Here is a 17,171-nt window from a genome sequence, read left to right as displayed (position 1 = left end):
TTTTTTTTCCCACTAGATGATGAATTGTTTTGGCTCCAGATCTCTGATTTGTTTTTTCCTTCTATTTCTCTCTTCATATCGATGATTATGAAGACGAATATGTTGTTTGTGATTCTTCTTGGAGAATCCTTTTTACATCTAATTGATATAGTCTTATATCTGCATGACCGTCTTAATAAAAAAAACACCACCTTGTTCCTTTTCACCCAACTCTTCAGCTCTCCTATTCCATTGTCGAATTTCCAATCCATCACGTAGCCTTCTGCACATACTCAAATCCAAATGTTTGGCTCAACCCATGCAAAGTAAGAAATTGTACCAAATCATGCAGTATTGTCCAACAGTTTCCCAACTCTTGGAGAGATCTTCCACAATTTTGTTTTTTTTTAATATACTTAGATGATAAATCCTGTTAACAAATAAATTCCAGAAGGTATAAATATTTCATTTCAGAGAGCAAGAGTTTAACTACTGAAGAACATCTAAGATGTTACACTTCAAGTCTTTCATTTGTAGTTCCTACATTTACATAATTTCTGACATATTTTGTATTCTCTTGCCGTGTGTTGCTCTCTGTTCCTTAAATTCCATAATCTCAACATCTTATTCCATGCAACACTCGATTGTCTTTCTGGCATCGTTTTGTTTTCCTGATTGTCAACAGTGACCAGTTTCTTTTTTTTTCAGTTCATATGCTCTCCGTAAAGTACTGCTCTTTCAACAACTCGACTCCAACCAGTTCTATCGTTTTCAACAGACACATATCAAGTTTATTTCCAATTTGTCAACACACGATTTTTTTTACCTCTTCCAGTATTCGAGACTTATCTTCAGTATTCAGATATCATTTGAGTCTTTTTCTCCAATTTAAGTTCATAGTTATTAACCCAGTGTTCCATTCCCAGAGCAGTAACCCAAGTCTTATTTGAAAATATGAGCATTGTTCAATAGTAAGTGCCAAGGTGAGATGGCATGTGGGTGGCTGGATGTCTGGCATTTGGGTAGATGCTACCAGTGGGAGAATTCCAGTATGGACTTGGAGCTGCAAAGAAACTAGAGGATGTTACAGGTAGAGCGGGAGGATGGGGAGCCACAAAATTCATCTTTTGCTGGTGTGCGTGGTAGGAGCTCATGTATGAGATATCTGTTGGGTACTTGTACATGGAAGACTCAGGGGGATGGGGTTGCAGGGCTTGTGCAATTCCGTGGAAGTCAAATTTGTAGGCGTAGCGCTTGCCGTGGACTTTGGTCATGATGTTCTTGTCATAGTAGTAACGCAAAGCCCTGCTCAGCTTGTCATAGTTCATGTTGGGCTTGCTCTTCCTCTCTCCCCAACGTCTTGCCACCTCGTCTGGATCGGTCATCTTGAACTCTCCGTTGGTCCCTTCCCAAGTAATGCAGTTGGCATTGGAGCTGTCGGACAGGAGCTCCAGCAGGAACTGCCACAGCTGAATCTGGCCACTTCCTGAAATCGAGTAAAGAACAGTATAATGGCAAATCACTGGAACAGAAATCCCAATGCCCCAAAGGTTTTATTTCATTTTATTGAGAGACAAAGGTGAGGGCCGAGGCTGAGAGTGCAGGACACCACAGAAGTTGTCAGAGGTAACAGGAAAGATAAAGGGCTGGATTTTCATTGCGCTTATGTCTCCATTGATGCCCTAGAGGGGCGGTAATGGGTATGCAAATGAGTTCCGGCCGGGCGTCCAGCGTCCAGCACCCCGCCAAGAAATTTGGTGCCGGTTTTACGGCGGCTCTGAGCAGTACCGCCCGGGAGCGTCGAGCCGGTGTGCAATGCCGCCGGTTTTGACAGCGCTATGATTTTTGCTTCATACTGACTCTATAGCGCCCTGTAGCACCCCATAGCACCCCATAGCACCCCGTGGTGGGACCGCCTGGGAAAGTGGGCGGTTCCGGCAGCGGTGACGGAAGGACTGACTACATGAGGTAAGTGCGATTGGTTTTTTTTGTTTAATTTTTTAGATTTATCTTTATGTGGGGTGAGCAAGGTATTGGGAATGTTTTTTGTGGTTCCTTTAGTGATTTTCTTTTCCAGGGAAGCCTCTCTTAGGGCGCTCCAAAGCCGGCTCTTTAGCAACGGATTTTAGGCCTAGCGCCCTAAGAGAAGTAACCTCCCTCAGCACTCCGCTCCACACTCAGGGCCCAGTTGCTGAAGTTTGTGGCTGCGGACACAAACCATTTCCTGGCGCAAAAATTATTGCCCCGCTGCCATTATCGCCCGAAAAAGCCTCCATCCGAAAATCCAGCCAAATGTTCATCAAGAAGCCCTGAAAGCAGGAGGAAGACCGAGGGAGGTAAGTAGTTCCACAGTATTGAGGTCTTAGAAAAGATGGTCCAATCAATCTCGACAGCCAGGAAAGAGAGTGGAAGAACAATGAATCAAGAGATGCATCCATTTTTAGACATCCGTTAAAGCTGTTTTTTGCTACTGCTACATTCAACATACCTGGGTTTGCCAGACGGCTACTTGTAGGCCCAAGAATCTGATAAGGATCTGTTAAAATCAGAATAGATATTAACATAATGACCTAAGATGCCCTGATTTCAGCATCTTTTTAGAAGAAGAGTAATTTATTCCTATTTATGAAACCTATAAAACTATAATACAGGTTGAATGTTCCTTATCCGAGACTCACTTATGCATCATCACCCCTCGTCTGGCACCATTCCCAGCCACTCCGACATGAACAAATTGAACAAATTGAAGTCCTTCCTCGCTGCCGACTCCCATAATCACTGGCCTGACCCCATGATCCACCCCCCCCCCATCACCCCACTGCCCCCCGCACGATCTCACGTAACCACCCCTCGCCCAGAAAAATCCCTTATCCAGAACAGGCCAGGTCCTGAGAGTGCCGAGTAAGAGGGGTTCAACCTGTATTAAGATTTATGAAACAAAATTATCTGTGCTTCCCCCGATGATTCAATGGGTTACTGTACCATATGGTGTGGTGCTGAGCCATACAGACCAGGCAGCTTCATGTTTAGTCCCTGACCGGTGCTGAGTTACCTGCTATCAGGTAGGGCAGCAGGTGAGACAATGCAGCTGATCTCAGTGACCCTTGGACCAGGGAAGGGGAAAATCAGCAAGGGCTCCTGCCCCACAACTTGATCAGTGACACTTCTAGATGGAAAATATATGTGAACACCAGGAGAGAACAGGATCAGGCCTTGCTGTGGTATCCACCCACCCACCCTGGGCCTTCAGTTGAATTGTGTGCCAACATTGACTGTTTAGTCTCACATTTTTTTAATTCATTTATGGGACGTGGGAACATTTATTGCCCATCCCTAATTTCCCTTGATAAGGTGGTACTCCCGTAGAGGCTTGGTACAACTGAGAGCTTGCTAGGCAATTTAAGAATCAACCACATTGCTGTGGGTCTGGAGTCACATTTAGGCCAGACCGGGTAAGGACGGCAGATTTCCTTCCCTAAGGGACAATAGTGAATCAGTTGGGTTTTTCCAACAATCCAGTAGTTTCATGGTCACCATTATTGATACTAGCTTTTAAATTCCATATTCACTTAATTAACTGAATTTACATTCTCCCAGCTGCTGTGGTGGGATTTGAACTCATGTCTCTGGATTATTAGCTCAGGCCTCTGGATTACTAGTCCAGTAACTTAACCATTATGCTACCATACCCCATTGAGAAGGTGGTGGTGAGCTGCCTTCTTGAACTGCTGCAGTCCATGTGGTGAAGGTACTCCCACAGTACTGTTAGGGAGGAGGTTGCAGGATTTTGACCCAGCAACTATGAAGGAATGGCAAAATATTTCCAAAGCAAGATGGTGTGTAACTTGGAGGGGTACTTGGAGGTAGCGGTGTTCGCATGCGCCTGCTGCCCTTGTCCTTCTCGGTGGTAGAGGTCGTGGGTTTGGTAGGTGGGCAGAGTGACTAACTGGCTGAGATACCAAATGGCTTCCGGTGTCTAGGGAGCCAGACCTTAACATGAATTATCCCTTTCTGGAATATCGCGGAGAAAACAGGGCAAATAAAATTACTATCGCTGATAATGGTGGCCACATGCTTGGTATGTTTGTATAACATTCCTCTGTCCACTACTTTAGCAGAGGAGTTAACAGGTTGAAGTGCAAATTGTGCTTGAAATTGCGCTAGTTTTCCGAAGTGAAATTATAGTTCAAGTTTCCACCCAAACTCATTTGCATAATCACAAACATATAATCCTTCCACGAACCAGCGCAATCAGGCAGCATAATCGAACCTAATTGTTTATTTTTTTTCCTTGCATTAAAACCTGTGGAGTTTTATTAATACAGCTGAACATGGGTTTATCACACAAAATAAGCGTTTTTAATAAGCGTGCCTAGTCCACCACCTATGAGTACCCTGATCTTAAATCACTGAAAATTACTTTAAGATGCTATACTGAACCATTTACTAGTTTCATTGGTATGCACTAGTCAACTTCTTAGTAAAGCAAATAGTGCCTTTGTGCCTAAAATTCAAGCTCAATTTGAAGAGCCTCCTCAAATGGTTACAAACAGGCGCAATCAAGAGAAACTCGCTAGGTTCAATATACCAACACTGCTAAACAGGTACCTAGCAGTAAAGTCTATAATTGCATGTACCTATCTGGTGACGTGGTTGGTCTTCCACTTTGGTTACATTTGAGGAAGAAGAAGGGGTTCCTAGACAAGAAAGAAAAACAGATGAAATCATAAAGGCTGCTTTAAGTACACTTATTACCACAATAGTTTCCTCTGCAGTGGGAGCTTTTGATAATGAAACAAGACGGTTATGATGTAGTCACTGTTACGCCAGGATTTCAACCCTTCCGACCCACCGGGAATGGGTGGATAAATTGGAATTACTGCTGCGTTCCCGGTATGCTGCCGCCCGCCACCATCCTAACCGCACACTTTTCGGAGGCGCCAACCACAGGACGGTGAGGGCCTGTGAATAAATTAAAGTCGGAGTCCTGTGATGCAATAAGGACCCAACCCCATTTTAACGGAAACTCTCAGCGGTCCCACCCACGGCTGGACCCGCCAGGCAAATCAGAAGAGGCCCAGGAAAGTGAGTCATTGTTTCATTTTATTTTATTGTTATCCTTGAAATGAATGAAATTTTGGACATCCCCTACCCTATGCTTCCTTCCCCTTTCCTCCGACCGCTATGACCTTCCGACCCCCTAACTTAGCATTTTCCTAATCGCCGGGGACAGCTCGGCATCAGAGCCGACTGCTGCATCAGGATGCCGCCTGCATTTAACACCTGCAGCTCACTACTTCTGTTCAAATAAGGCCCAACGCTGAATTTGGCTTGGGCCCCAGGCTGGCACGGACCAGCGCCTGGCGCAATCATTTTAGGCACAAATCGAATTTCTCCCCAACGAATCTTAGCAACACAGCAGTGATGGGATACATTGGAAGGCATCGCTCAACTGTTCCATTCTGTCACCACAAAGCAAGTAGCCAAGCTAAGAACATGCGTTTTATGAAGTGTGCACCTTCATCCAAACACCTTTGATAACTTGAACAGGCTGGCTCTCTTTGTCCGCTCACTGTATAAGTGATATGTCCTGTAGCAATGTTTGTATCGCTCATGGACTCAACTGCATCAGGGGCACTCTCGACCAATAGTGCCGGTCCCCACTAAGGTTAATAAGAGCTGGAGAGGAATGTTTAGACAACCTCAGGTTTGGGTTTTAGAAGCTCGTAGTTTGAAGGAAAAATTGAAAGAGGTGAGGAATTACACAAAGCTCTGAGATCCTGGGAAAGAATGAGTTGAGTAGGGGACAGTGCAATGACACAGTTAGTTTTGGTCAACTTTCCTCAGGAATTTCATACAACGTGGCTTCTGATCACTTCAAAGAATAGTTGTACAAGTAATGATCACAATATTCTGCAGGGAGCTAGGGACTGAGCTTTCATCGGTAGGACTTGGGTTCAAATGCAGCTGAGCATGATTGGACGGGAATGTCCTCTGTTGGAGGTAAGGGTCTTCCTACATGAAGCGAGTTTGAGTCATCTCAATCCAGTCCCACAGCACTAAACTGCCCCGAATTTAGTAGTAAATTGGCATCACTTAGACAGCCACAGCATGAGTGGTGTGAGAAAGGGACAACATTCACACCAGTGCAGTGAGAATTTGCTTTTCTGTGATTGGGCTTAAGGTACATTGTTGAAGTGGAGTAGAGGAACTTTACTCTGCCTCTATCCATGCTACATCTTGATTTGAAATGTGCTGGAAGCATTCCCTTCAACAGCATTAACCTTCGTCACCTTGATGAGCACAGACTTTACAAAAATAAGCTTGACTTGCTACAACTTCATAGTCATTATCTAAGAGAACAAAGGCCTCCTTTGATCAATGTTACAGCAACATAAAGCCGTTACCCTTTGGCGGAACTCCAGGATGACTTGCCCACCCTGACCGTCTGCTCGTGTCGTAAGGCAAATCTAAAAATAGAAAGTAGAATGAATGAAATATTCATCAATTAAAAAAAAAATCTGCAGACTCCCTTGCAGACCACCAGACCACTGCTGAGCACTGCCTGGTGATAGTCCCGGACATCTGGTGTTAAGAAAACACATCTGGGTTCTTCTCTTTTATGGAGCTAAAATGTGGGCGGCTGGTGTTGCAATCAGGCTCCAATCCCACATCGAAAGAGAGAAGAATAACGATATTATATATTAACTGTTTCCAGTAAAGGAACTTCCCTCACTAGTCCTTTGTTTTTACCCAATACTGTCCCATTTGGTTAAAATCCTGGAAGCCCATTTAAATCATTTTTCCCTCAGTTTTCTCCCCTTCCCTCCACAGACTGTGGCTTCCCTCAGTCCTTCCCCCAAGTGACCATTCTTCATGTGTAGGCCTAATAGTAAGGGTGCGCTATCCATCCATGAAGTGTATCACAGCCAAGTCCAACGTCGCTCACACCTCAACATCTACACATCCATTTGCCAGCAAGGGTCACTGGATAGCAATGAGGAATGCCAGCTGATTTCACCCTCCCCTCACGTGGCCCTGTTGAACCTAGGGATGCTGAGGCAAAATACTGGACACTCACCACCAACTCAACTAAGATCAGAGAACTCAGCATAAAGACCTTCTGAACCATAATGGCTCAGTACTACACCACAATGTGCACTTTACTCAGAGGGGAAGTGTTCATCTAAAGTTTGTGGATGTTCCATTTTTTTGCGGACAAGCATTTTCCCATAGGGAGCGAGCGCGAAACACAGGGTGAGTCCATGAGAACATCTGACATATTAATTACAGGTCCAGGCCATTGGACCCACAAAAACTTGTTCCTTTTTGATAGATCTCAACTTGATCTATCAGACTCCTCACCAAAAATGCTTCCAATAGTCTCTTCAACCAAATGATACTGTAGTCACTGTCTCACAACTGATCAGGCACAGACTGACAGAAACCTTGGAGAGGATCAGTTGCTGCATTGTGTGGAGAGTGAAGAAAATAATAAACAAAAAAACATTGAAAACTAGATTATTTGTTCCATCAAGGCTTGCTTTTATTCTTGGCAGAAACGTTAAACAAATATTTTCTTTCTGTCTTCACAGTAGAAGACACAAAGAGCATACCAAAAATGGTGGGGAATCAACAGTCTAATGAGAGTGAGGAATTTAACGTAATTAATATAAGTAGAGAAAAAGTACTAGAGAAACTAACGGGACTTAAAGCTGACAAATCCCCTGGACCTGACGGCCTACATTGTAGGGTTCTAAAAGAGGTGGCGGCAGAGATAGTGGATGCATCGGTTGTGATCTTCCAAAATTCCCGAGATTATAGAATGGTCCCGGCAGATTAGAAGTTATCAATATAACACCACTATTCAAGAAAGGAGGGAGAGAGAAAACAGGGAACTACAGGCCAGCTAGCCTAACATCAGTTGTCGGGAAAATGTTGGAATCCATTGTTAAGGAAGTGGTATCAGGGCATGTAGAAAATTATAACATGATTAGGCAGAGTCAACATGGTTTTATGAAAGTGAAATTGTGTTTGACAAATTTATTAGAGTTTTTTGAGGATGTAACTAGCAGGGTAGATAAGGGGAACCAGTGGATGTAGTATATTTGGATTTCCAAAAGGAATTCAATAAGGTGCCACATAAAAGGTTACTACACAAGGTATGGGCTCATGGGATTGGAAGTAATGTATTAACATGGATGGAGGATTAGTTAATGGATAGAAAGCAGCGAGTAGTGATAAATGGGTCATTTTCAGGTTGGGCTGCTGCAAGGATCAGTGCTGAGGTCTCAGCTATTTACAATCTATATTAATGACCTAGATGAAGGGACTGAGTGTAATTTATCCAAGCTTGCTGATGATACAAAGCTAGGTGGGACAGTATGCTGTGAGGAGAACACAAAGCATCTGCAAAGTGGATAGACTAAGTGAGTGGGCAGTAAGTTCGCAGATGGAGTATAAGATAGGGAAATGTGAGGTTATTCACTTTGGTAGGAAGAATAGAAAAGTAGAATATTTTTTTAAATGGTGAGAAACTTTTAAATGTTGGTGTTCAGAGAGGAGAGATTTGGGTGTTCTCGTGCAAAAAACACAGAAAGCTAACTCGCAGGTGCAGCAAGCAAAGAGGAAAGCAAATGACATGTTGTCCTTTGTTGCAAGGGGGATGGAGTATAAAAGTAAGGAAGGCTTGCTACAATTGTACAGGGCCGTGGTGAGACCACACCTGGAGTACTATGCACAGTTTTGATTTCCTTATCTAAGGAAGGGTATACTTATCTTGGAGGCGGTGCAACGAAGGTTCACTGGACTGATTCCTGGGATGAGAGGACTGTCCTATGTTGAGAGATTGAGTAGAATGGGCTGATACTCTCTGGAGTTTAGAAGAATGAGAGGTGATCTCATTGAAACATATAAGATTCTGAAGGTGATTGACAAGGTAGATGCTGAGAGGTTGTTTCCCCTGGCTGGAGTTTCTAGAACTCGGGGCACAGTCTCAGGATAAGGGGTAGGTCATTTAAGACAGAGACGAGGAGGATTTTCTTTATTCAGAGGGTTGTGAATCTTTGGAATTCTCTGCCCCAGAGGGCTGTGGATGCCGAGTATTTAAATATATTCAAGGCTAAGATAGATAGATTTTTGGACTTATGGGGAATCAAGGGATATGGGGGTTGGGCGGGAAAGTGGAGTTGAGGTCAAAGATCAGCCATGATCTTATTGAATGGCGGAACAGGCTCGACGGTCCGTATGACCTACTCCTGCTCCTAATTCTTATGTTCTTATGTATTCGACAACAACAACTTGTATTTATATCACGCCTTAATGTTGCAAAACGTCCCAAGGCGCTTCACAGGAGCGTTATCAGATAAAAATTGACACTAAGCTAGATAAGGAGATATTAGGACAGGTGACAAAAGCTTGGTCAAAGAGGTTTTTTTAAGGAGCGTCTTAAAGGAGGAGAGTTAGGGAGGTGGAGGAGTTTAGGGAAGGAATTCTAAAGCTTATGGTCAAGACAGCTGAAGGCACGGCCACCAATGGTACAGTGAAGGAAGCAAAGAAGCTATATTCTGCATATAGCAGTTGTCTCGGCTTTAATTACAATTCACATAGTAAGTGTGTACAACAATACCTATACCAATAGCCCGTTGACCAGTTATGTTTACATTGTAGATTCCTACCTGGTCTGACTGTGAGCCTCTGGGGTGGTTCAGGATAAACTGATGGATTTGGAAAGATGAAGGTTGCACCCCCTAAAAAAATAAAGAGGAAACAACAGCCATGAAATCGAGTGCAAAAAGAGATCAGATGAATATAAATGCATTATGTTACTGCTCCTTTCAGATCAAATTATCCTCAGGTTTGATCCTTGGTCTAAGGTCACCCATCTCAACCAGAATGACATTGGAAGCACTAAGATTACCCTCAGTACCCTGTGGAAGGCAAGACTCAATAAGGTTCCAAGTTGCTATTCAGTGATTAGCATTAGAAAATATGGACATGGGGTATGGAGCAGGGGAGGGGGAGGAGGGGATAAGAATTGGCCTGAATGTGATTATGATTGCTGTAGAAACATAGAAACATAGAAATACCAATCAGAGGAAATCGTCATGAACACATTTACGATGACACAATAGGCAGCAATCAAAGCAGTTCTTCGCTGCAGCGAGGACAGAATCAGGCTCAGCTCTAGGGAAACTTCCTAGCACTCATGGACTGCACTTACACTGGAGGAATGGTGACTTGGCTGAGGGGCCAGAGAGCTGCCACTTCCTGTGGTAACTTAGTGTGAGTCATTACTTTCAGGAGAGCAAGGGTAGAAAACTGCAGGGAATATTGGAGGAGGGAAATAAAAAGAGGTCGCACAGACATCCGGACAGTCTCTGGTGTAACCTGTTCTGTCTTTTCAATTCAACACCAGTATAAGGCACGGCAGTTGAATTTCTGCAGTTGTTGATCAGCATCTTATCTTTGCCAAAGAAGCAACATTAGAGAGCAACGGGCCGTGTTATATGAGAGGAAGACTGATGGAAGAGGTGGGAGAGGGGACCATAACTAAACTGGAATTGATAATTTTCCATTCAAAATAAAGGGGTAAAGATCTATTGCAAAAATACCATCTAGAAGCACAACATCAGACAATTTTCAACTTGTTGCATCGAATCTACAGCACAGAAACAGGTGATTTAGACCAACTAATCTGTTGGCAGGGATGTCAATTTAAATATTATAATGAGGCTGGAAGCCTCTTTTTTTAACGTCCATTTTGTTTTTAACTTCATGTGGACGGTTTTACACAATTGGTGAAACCTCGCAACTACAGCAAGGCAGAGACTTCTGGATCCAGGAGGTAAGCATCTTTATACCTACCTTGTGGATCCAGGGTCACTGCCTAGTCCACCTCCTGTGATCAGAGACCCTCTCACAAGGCCTCTGATCATCCCCCTCCCCTCCCCACCCCACCAGTGATGATGCTAAGGCCGGCCACGATCTTCCCTTCAACACCCCCCCACGCCACCCGCATCACCGGCCCCGATCCTCTCTCCCCTCCCTGATCCTCTGACCGACCCCACCCCCCCGATCCATTTAATGACCCGGCCTCCCCTATCCTCTACCCAACCCCCTCTATCCGAGGGAATCCGACGCCTCGCATTCAAATCAAGCCCTGCCATTAAAGTCAGCAGGGTTTGTAGGAAACCCGACCGCACAGGTTTCCCAGCCATCTCGGAGGCCCCACCCACTCCCCACCCACCCCCAACCCCAACCCACAATCCTCCTTAAAATTCTAGCCCAGAACTGTACACAGTACTCCAAGTTTGGTCCAACCAAGCTTATTTATAAATGTAATATTACTGCACTGCTTTTGTATCCTGTTGCTCTAGAAATGAACCCAATACTTTGTTTGCACTCCTTATGGCCTTATCAATTTGTTTTGCTACTTCTAGTGATTTATGTTTCCTGGACTAGTTTCGATTGCCTAGATGGATCGGAGAGGAAATTCCCCGAATTTCTTTTCCCAAATTGGCCTGGGTTTTTAATCTCCCAGGAGATCACATGGTTTCAGGTGGGGTGGAGTGCATATGTTGTGATACACAAGGTATCGCAATTGTGTGGGACAGGCTTGATGGACCAGAGGGTCTTTACCTGTCCATCATTGTTCATATGTTCGTATGTTTTCCCTAGCTCATCTATTTCCTCACTTTTAATTGTTGTTTCCAATTCCCACATTTGTTGATGATGTTCCACACATTATTATACAGGCAGATTAATATCTTCTTATTTTTCATCACTGATTTACCATGGGGTTGTCCTGATTTCCTGCTATAACTTAAGGTTGGCGGATTAGCTGGAGAAATGGCGTATATGGCTGTTTTCAGCTGTTTACACAGTTTCTCTGAGGGGCGGGGGTAAAACTCACCTTCCTTGAAAGTAACGGCAAGAAGAGGATCTTGGCAGAGATTTGGGACCAGTCACTTGTCTTTATAGACAGGGAAAAAAATTGATCAGGCCACAAAGTGAGAGATGTTGGATGCCATCTTCTGTACTAGTTGAAAATTGGCCAGTCCCATCAGTAGGAAGTGGCAATACTCTGTGGACACCCTTAAAACTAAGTAATATATCACAATACCACACATTAGATTGAGCTTCCAGACTTATACAAATGTTGAGGACAGTTAGAACAGCAATGAACAAATGTTGGAATATGAGTCCTACCTACACCCTCAGCTATCAGTAATTCTGATGTATGCCGACTGCTCAGAATTACTGAAAACATGCTCTATCTAATTCTTTTGCCACCTTCCTCCTGTGGTACACGCCATTACCCAAGAGAAGGCAAATATGAAAGTCCTGTCTTCCTAACTGCTGCCAATACCATTTTGTAAACAGCCACTTGGCGATGCACAAGAACAACCTAAGTACCCTTCCTCCCTGCAACATAGCATCTCACCTCACTCCCCACTCTGTGCCCCCTCGCCCTTCGCAACCCGAATAATCCGGCTGAAATTAGAAAATTGGATAGTTAGGGGGAATTTGTAGGCATCAATCCAAGTCCTACCATTGCATGCCTCAGCATTGCAACTCTGTTTCGTAGCTTTGATTTATGCGTGAGGGATGGGGAATGGACCAGGAGTCTGGCTAAGCCCTTTGTGTCTTGTGTTTTTGGGCAGTGCTAATATAGCCAGCTGTGGTTTATTATATAAATTATTGTAAACCCCCATGTGGGGCGGGGGGGGGCGGGGGGCGGAGGGGGTTGGCGGGGTAGGGAAAAGTCTGCAGATGACAGCTCAGCTCTAATATATTACCTGTGTTTCTGGCGTGCATCAGACGTGGTGAGTTTTGCAAGGCCTTATCGACATCATCTGAAGTCAAATGAGGAAGTGGTGCTGCAAAATAGGAAATGATTCGATTCAACAGTCACCAAAACATTAACCTATCGAAAAGTGACAGTTACAAAGGAAGAAGTTTGTGCCAACTGTATAAAAAAAAAGTTCTGGCCTCTGAAAGAAATGGCTGAAAGGAGCCTTTCAGTCACCCTGCATCTCAACGTGCAACTTTCTACCACTGCTGAATCAAAAATGGCCGATGTGCCATTTCGCAAAGCTCCAGTTCTGCACAGTCATGCCATCTGAATGAGTTAGTAATGCTGATTAGCTCTCGGCGAGGGAACAGTATCAATCGTCCCTCTTTGTAAATTGAGGAGCCGAGCTGAAGGGCCAAGATCCATTGCGCAGACACCACCAAGACTGAGAGAAATAGAAGAGAAGCCAAGTGTGAACCAGGAAATAATGAGTAGGTGAACCTAAGGTTTGGGTTTATAATGTTTGCAGGCAGAGCGAGGGAGGGAGTTCCACAATTCCCAGGTCCTGGGAAAGAATGAGTTGGAGTAAGTAGGAGATGGTGCATTGAGTCTTGATTTCCAGAGGGGCAGGATGAAGTTGAAAGAGACCGAAGGGTTTTAGTAAGCTTAATACTCATCCCATCAACAAAACAACTAGGGGCCGAAATTGCCCCTTTCAAAAAGGCTTGATAGCGCCTCTTGGGTGCCAGGCCACTGGCCCGGCTGATACCCTCCCTGTTGGCCTAGTGGACGCCACTAAAGAGGCTGCAGAGTTCGCAGCAGCCTTCCCCTTTAGAAGGGGAGGGACGTTGTGACGCGACACGTCTGCACCGTGTTGACGTCATCAGCGCGGCACCGATTTGCCGAGTGTCACGCCCCGCGAGCGCCGCGTCAATGCTCCGTTAGCACAACAAACATCTTTTTTCCTCAAGGAGGCCGATTGTGCGCCAGGGCCAGCGCTTCCTGCACCGGTGCAAAAAAGATGTCTAATTCAAATGATGCACTCCAAACCCAGCGCAGGGCAATTTCAGCCCCCGAGAATGTGGAACTATCAAACCAAAAAAATAATGTACAAGTTGGAGGAACTCATGCTTAGACCATCAGGTTCTCTGGCCAGTCTGCATCTTGAATACTGTGTCCAGGTTTGGTCAGTGAGACACAGGAAGACACAAGCCCTGAAGATCAAGCAAAGAAAACCTATAATACTGATCAATACATGAGAAGACTTAGGAAGGACTGGAGAAAGTTGGGCCTTTCAGCATTGAAAGGCGACGAGTGTGAAAGGATATTACCAGTAAGTAAAGGGGCACAGGTTCAAATTAGATAAAGATTAATTTAGTGCCGATGTCAGGAAGCTCTTCAGTCGACATGTCTGAAACGTGTGCGCAAGGTGGTGGAGGCAAAAGCCCTGGAATCATGCAGGGAACAGTCGGATGCAGTGATGGGCAGATCCTTTCAGGAGGAATGAGTTACGACTATAGCCCTGTGGTGCCACGGATGGCACTGGCTCCTTGTTTTCAAATAAATTCCCCTCCTATGATATTGTCGCACATTCCATCGCTCTGCTTACCTCCCATGCGCCCCAATCGGGGGGTTCAAGGTTCACCCAAAATGCGAGGCAAGTCACCCATTTCAAAGAGATTAATTTCGGACTGCTTACATCACTGGCAGCGGCCCTCGGGTAAATCTCATTGGGAGGAGTTGGAGAGGTGGGGTGGGGGTAGGGGAGGTATCGGGCAGATTGGAGGCCAGAAGCAGCCCTTGGAAGTGCTGTGGAGCTGTGAGGAGCACCCCTTGCTCCGTATGGCTCCACATCAATCAGTATTTTAAAAAAATGACTTACTTTTTCGGTGCTAGCCATTTCGGTGATGACCACATCACGCACGAGAGGAAAACCTGAGGAACCCCTGAAAATGGTCCCGGACAAATCTAGCTGTGGACCGAACGCACTGCTAAATTCGCCATCGTTTGACCTGTTTAATACCTGTAAAATTTCTACCCCAGGTTGTCCTGTCGTGGCCTAGCAAGCGCCTGCCATCTGAAATTACTTTTTTTACAGCTTTATGTGGAGCCAGGAGGAGCAGGATTGCTCCTCCTAACTCCACAGTACTCCCGAGGGTCGCTGCTGACAAGGGAGCACCACCCCACCTCCCGCCCCTATACCCTATCTGATGCCTGCAGCCAGTGAGGTAAATGGCCTGGAATTAACCTGTTTGAAATTGGTGACCTACTTCTCGAGGCACGACAAAAGCCGGATCGTCCTTAATTTATTGCAATGAGGTCCAAGGCCCATATTCAATAACAACAACAACTTGTATTTATATAGCGCCTTTAACATAGTGAAAGGTCCCAAGGTGCTTCACAGGAGTATTATGAGATAAAACAATTTGACACCGAGCCGCATAAGTAGAAATCAGGGCAGGTGACCAAAAGGTAGTCAAAGAAGTAGGTTTTAAGGAGCATCTTGAAGGAGGAAAAAGAGGTAAAGAGGGGGAGAGGTTTATGCCAGGAGTTCCAGAGCTCCTATTCGGGAAGGCTTCGGACCTCCTGATCAGTCTGTCTGCACATTGTTAATTTTTGAGCCTGAAAACGGACCATAACCAATCTCTAGCCCAATGTTTCTACAGACAAAATTTGGTTGTAACCAGGCTTAATTGACGTAACCATTTTGGTCAGTAAAAATCAGTGACTTTGGATAAACAATTCATATTTATCACTGTTTCGTCAAGTCTCTGCCTACCCCACCAACACAAAGCTGTCTGTGGCAGTCTGCATCTGATACTGGCGTCGGGGTGTACTCTCCGCTATTGCTGCTCACCGGTACGGCTGAGGCATGAATAGGAGTGACTGTCAGTGCAGTAAGTCGCGCTGCGCCCCTCCTCTCTGCCCTTTATTTCTGAGCTCCATACCACTCCCCAACCTTTGAGCTTAATGCAAGTGCATTGCAGGAAGGAGTTTCCTCCACATCAGTTTTACTGAGCATTTTACTGGTCACACAAGCCCGTTAAAGTACATGGAAATGCATTAAACTTGAGAACCTACATCTGAATATGTGTGATGCAGCTGTGCAACTTGCTGCAGAGACACCAAATCATTAGTAGCCAATATAATTAATTAATTCCATCATGTATTGTGGCTATGTAAGCTTCATTAGTGACCATGACCTAGAAATTCGGCTATGCAGGGCATTAAACGGCCTCTTAAGCCTCCAACATGGCGGACAAGAAGCGCAAGCTTGTCATGAGCTGGAAGCGCTCTGCTCTTCATATTGGTAAAGGCCAAAAAATCGGCATGTAGCGCTCACACCTGAAACAGGCCTTTTGTGTATGGCCTCCCCCACCCATTACCAGATTGGTTTGCCCTGAGGCAGCCAACACCAGCAACGTCTGCACTCAGGAAAGCCAGGCCTACACACGGCCTAACAGGTGGTCCTTCAAGGGACCGACTGTTAGGCCACAGATAACAAGGTAAGCTTTGAAAATATACTTACCTGAATGTGCAACTAGGAGGGGCAGAAGTGCTTCACCTGACTCCACATTCATAGAACGCGGGCTCCTATCATGCCCCGCTCCCCCCCATCTCCGATTGCCGCTGCTCTCCACCCAATATCGCCACCGCTCCCTCTCACCAGCCACGGCTACCTCCTTCACCACTGTTATCTCTCCCCCCACTACCCCCCCCACCCCGGCCACCATTACATCCCAACCCCTTCGCCCTCCCTTCCCGATTTCCCCCTTCCTCACTTATCTGAGAGCCTCTGCACCCCCTAATCTCTAGGACTACTGTGTCACTACCAATATAGGGCAGCAGCGACCTTAACCAGATGATGATGTATCCAATACAAAATTTTAGTAATTATATAAAGTTTGTAAGACAGCAACCTTGCTGCTTGTGGTACAATTTATGTCAAGTCCCAATCTATTTATAATAGTTATTTTCTGTCTTCCATTACATCATTTTTTAGCCATGCCATTTCCTGTTCTGTGTTACTTTGAAACTTTATAGAATGGACCAAAATGAAAGCTGCTAACGGACAGTTTTGGAAGAGCTCTTTCCGGTGGCTCATTGAGTAGATGCACTCCCTGGTGTGTTACATACGAACATACAAGCAATGACAGACAGGGAAAGACTCTCTGGTCCATCCAGCCCGTCCCACACAATGGCGATGCCTTGTGCATCACAATATATACACTCTCCACCTTACCCGAAACCATGTAATCTTCTGGGACAGGCGGAAAACCAGATAATAACCCAGGCCAAAAAGGGAAATAAAATCTGAAAAATGCCTCTCCCCAAAATGTTACTGAGACAAACCAACCAGGAAAGACCTAGGCTGGTCCATCATCGGTACCTAAGT

The 17,171-nt window shown here is 45.1% G+C and overlaps 1 protein-coding gene across 6 annotated transcripts in view; it reads right to left on the bottom strand.

The window, feature by feature from the left end:
- Positions 1-237: 237 nt before the first annotated feature.
- Positions 238-17,171, bottom strand: part of erg (ETS transcription factor ERG) — a 349,104-nt gene continuing 332,170 nt past the window's right edge. For 5 of the 6 annotated variants that reach the window (XM_070893851.1, XM_070893852.1, XM_070893850.1 and 2 more), the window contains 6 exons: positions 12,780-12,860; positions 9,657-9,728; positions 6,387-6,449; positions 4,617-4,676; positions 2,468-2,515; positions 238-1,465 (listed from right to left, as the gene is read on the bottom strand). In XM_070893851.1, coding sequence (XP_070749952.1) covers positions 945-1,465; positions 2,468-2,515; positions 4,617-4,676; positions 6,387-6,449; positions 9,657-9,728; positions 12,780-12,860 — 845 coding nt within the window. In that variant the 3' untranslated portion in view covers positions 238-944. The remainder of the gene's footprint in view (positions 1,466-2,467; positions 2,516-4,616; positions 4,677-6,386; positions 6,450-9,656; positions 9,729-12,779; positions 12,861-17,171) is intronic. The other variant, XM_070893853.1, reaches the window with a different exon arrangement.

The sequence above is a fragment of the Pristiophorus japonicus genome, chromosome 11 (genome assembly GCF_044704955.1).
Source record: "Pristiophorus japonicus isolate sPriJap1 chromosome 11, sPriJap1.hap1, whole genome shotgun sequence".
NCBI classification, from domain to species: domain Eukaryota; kingdom Metazoa; phylum Chordata; class Chondrichthyes; family Pristiophoridae; genus Pristiophorus; species Pristiophorus japonicus.
The sequence above is the reverse complement of the archived record's forward strand: the minus strand, read 5'-3'. Positions and strand labels throughout refer to the sequence as shown.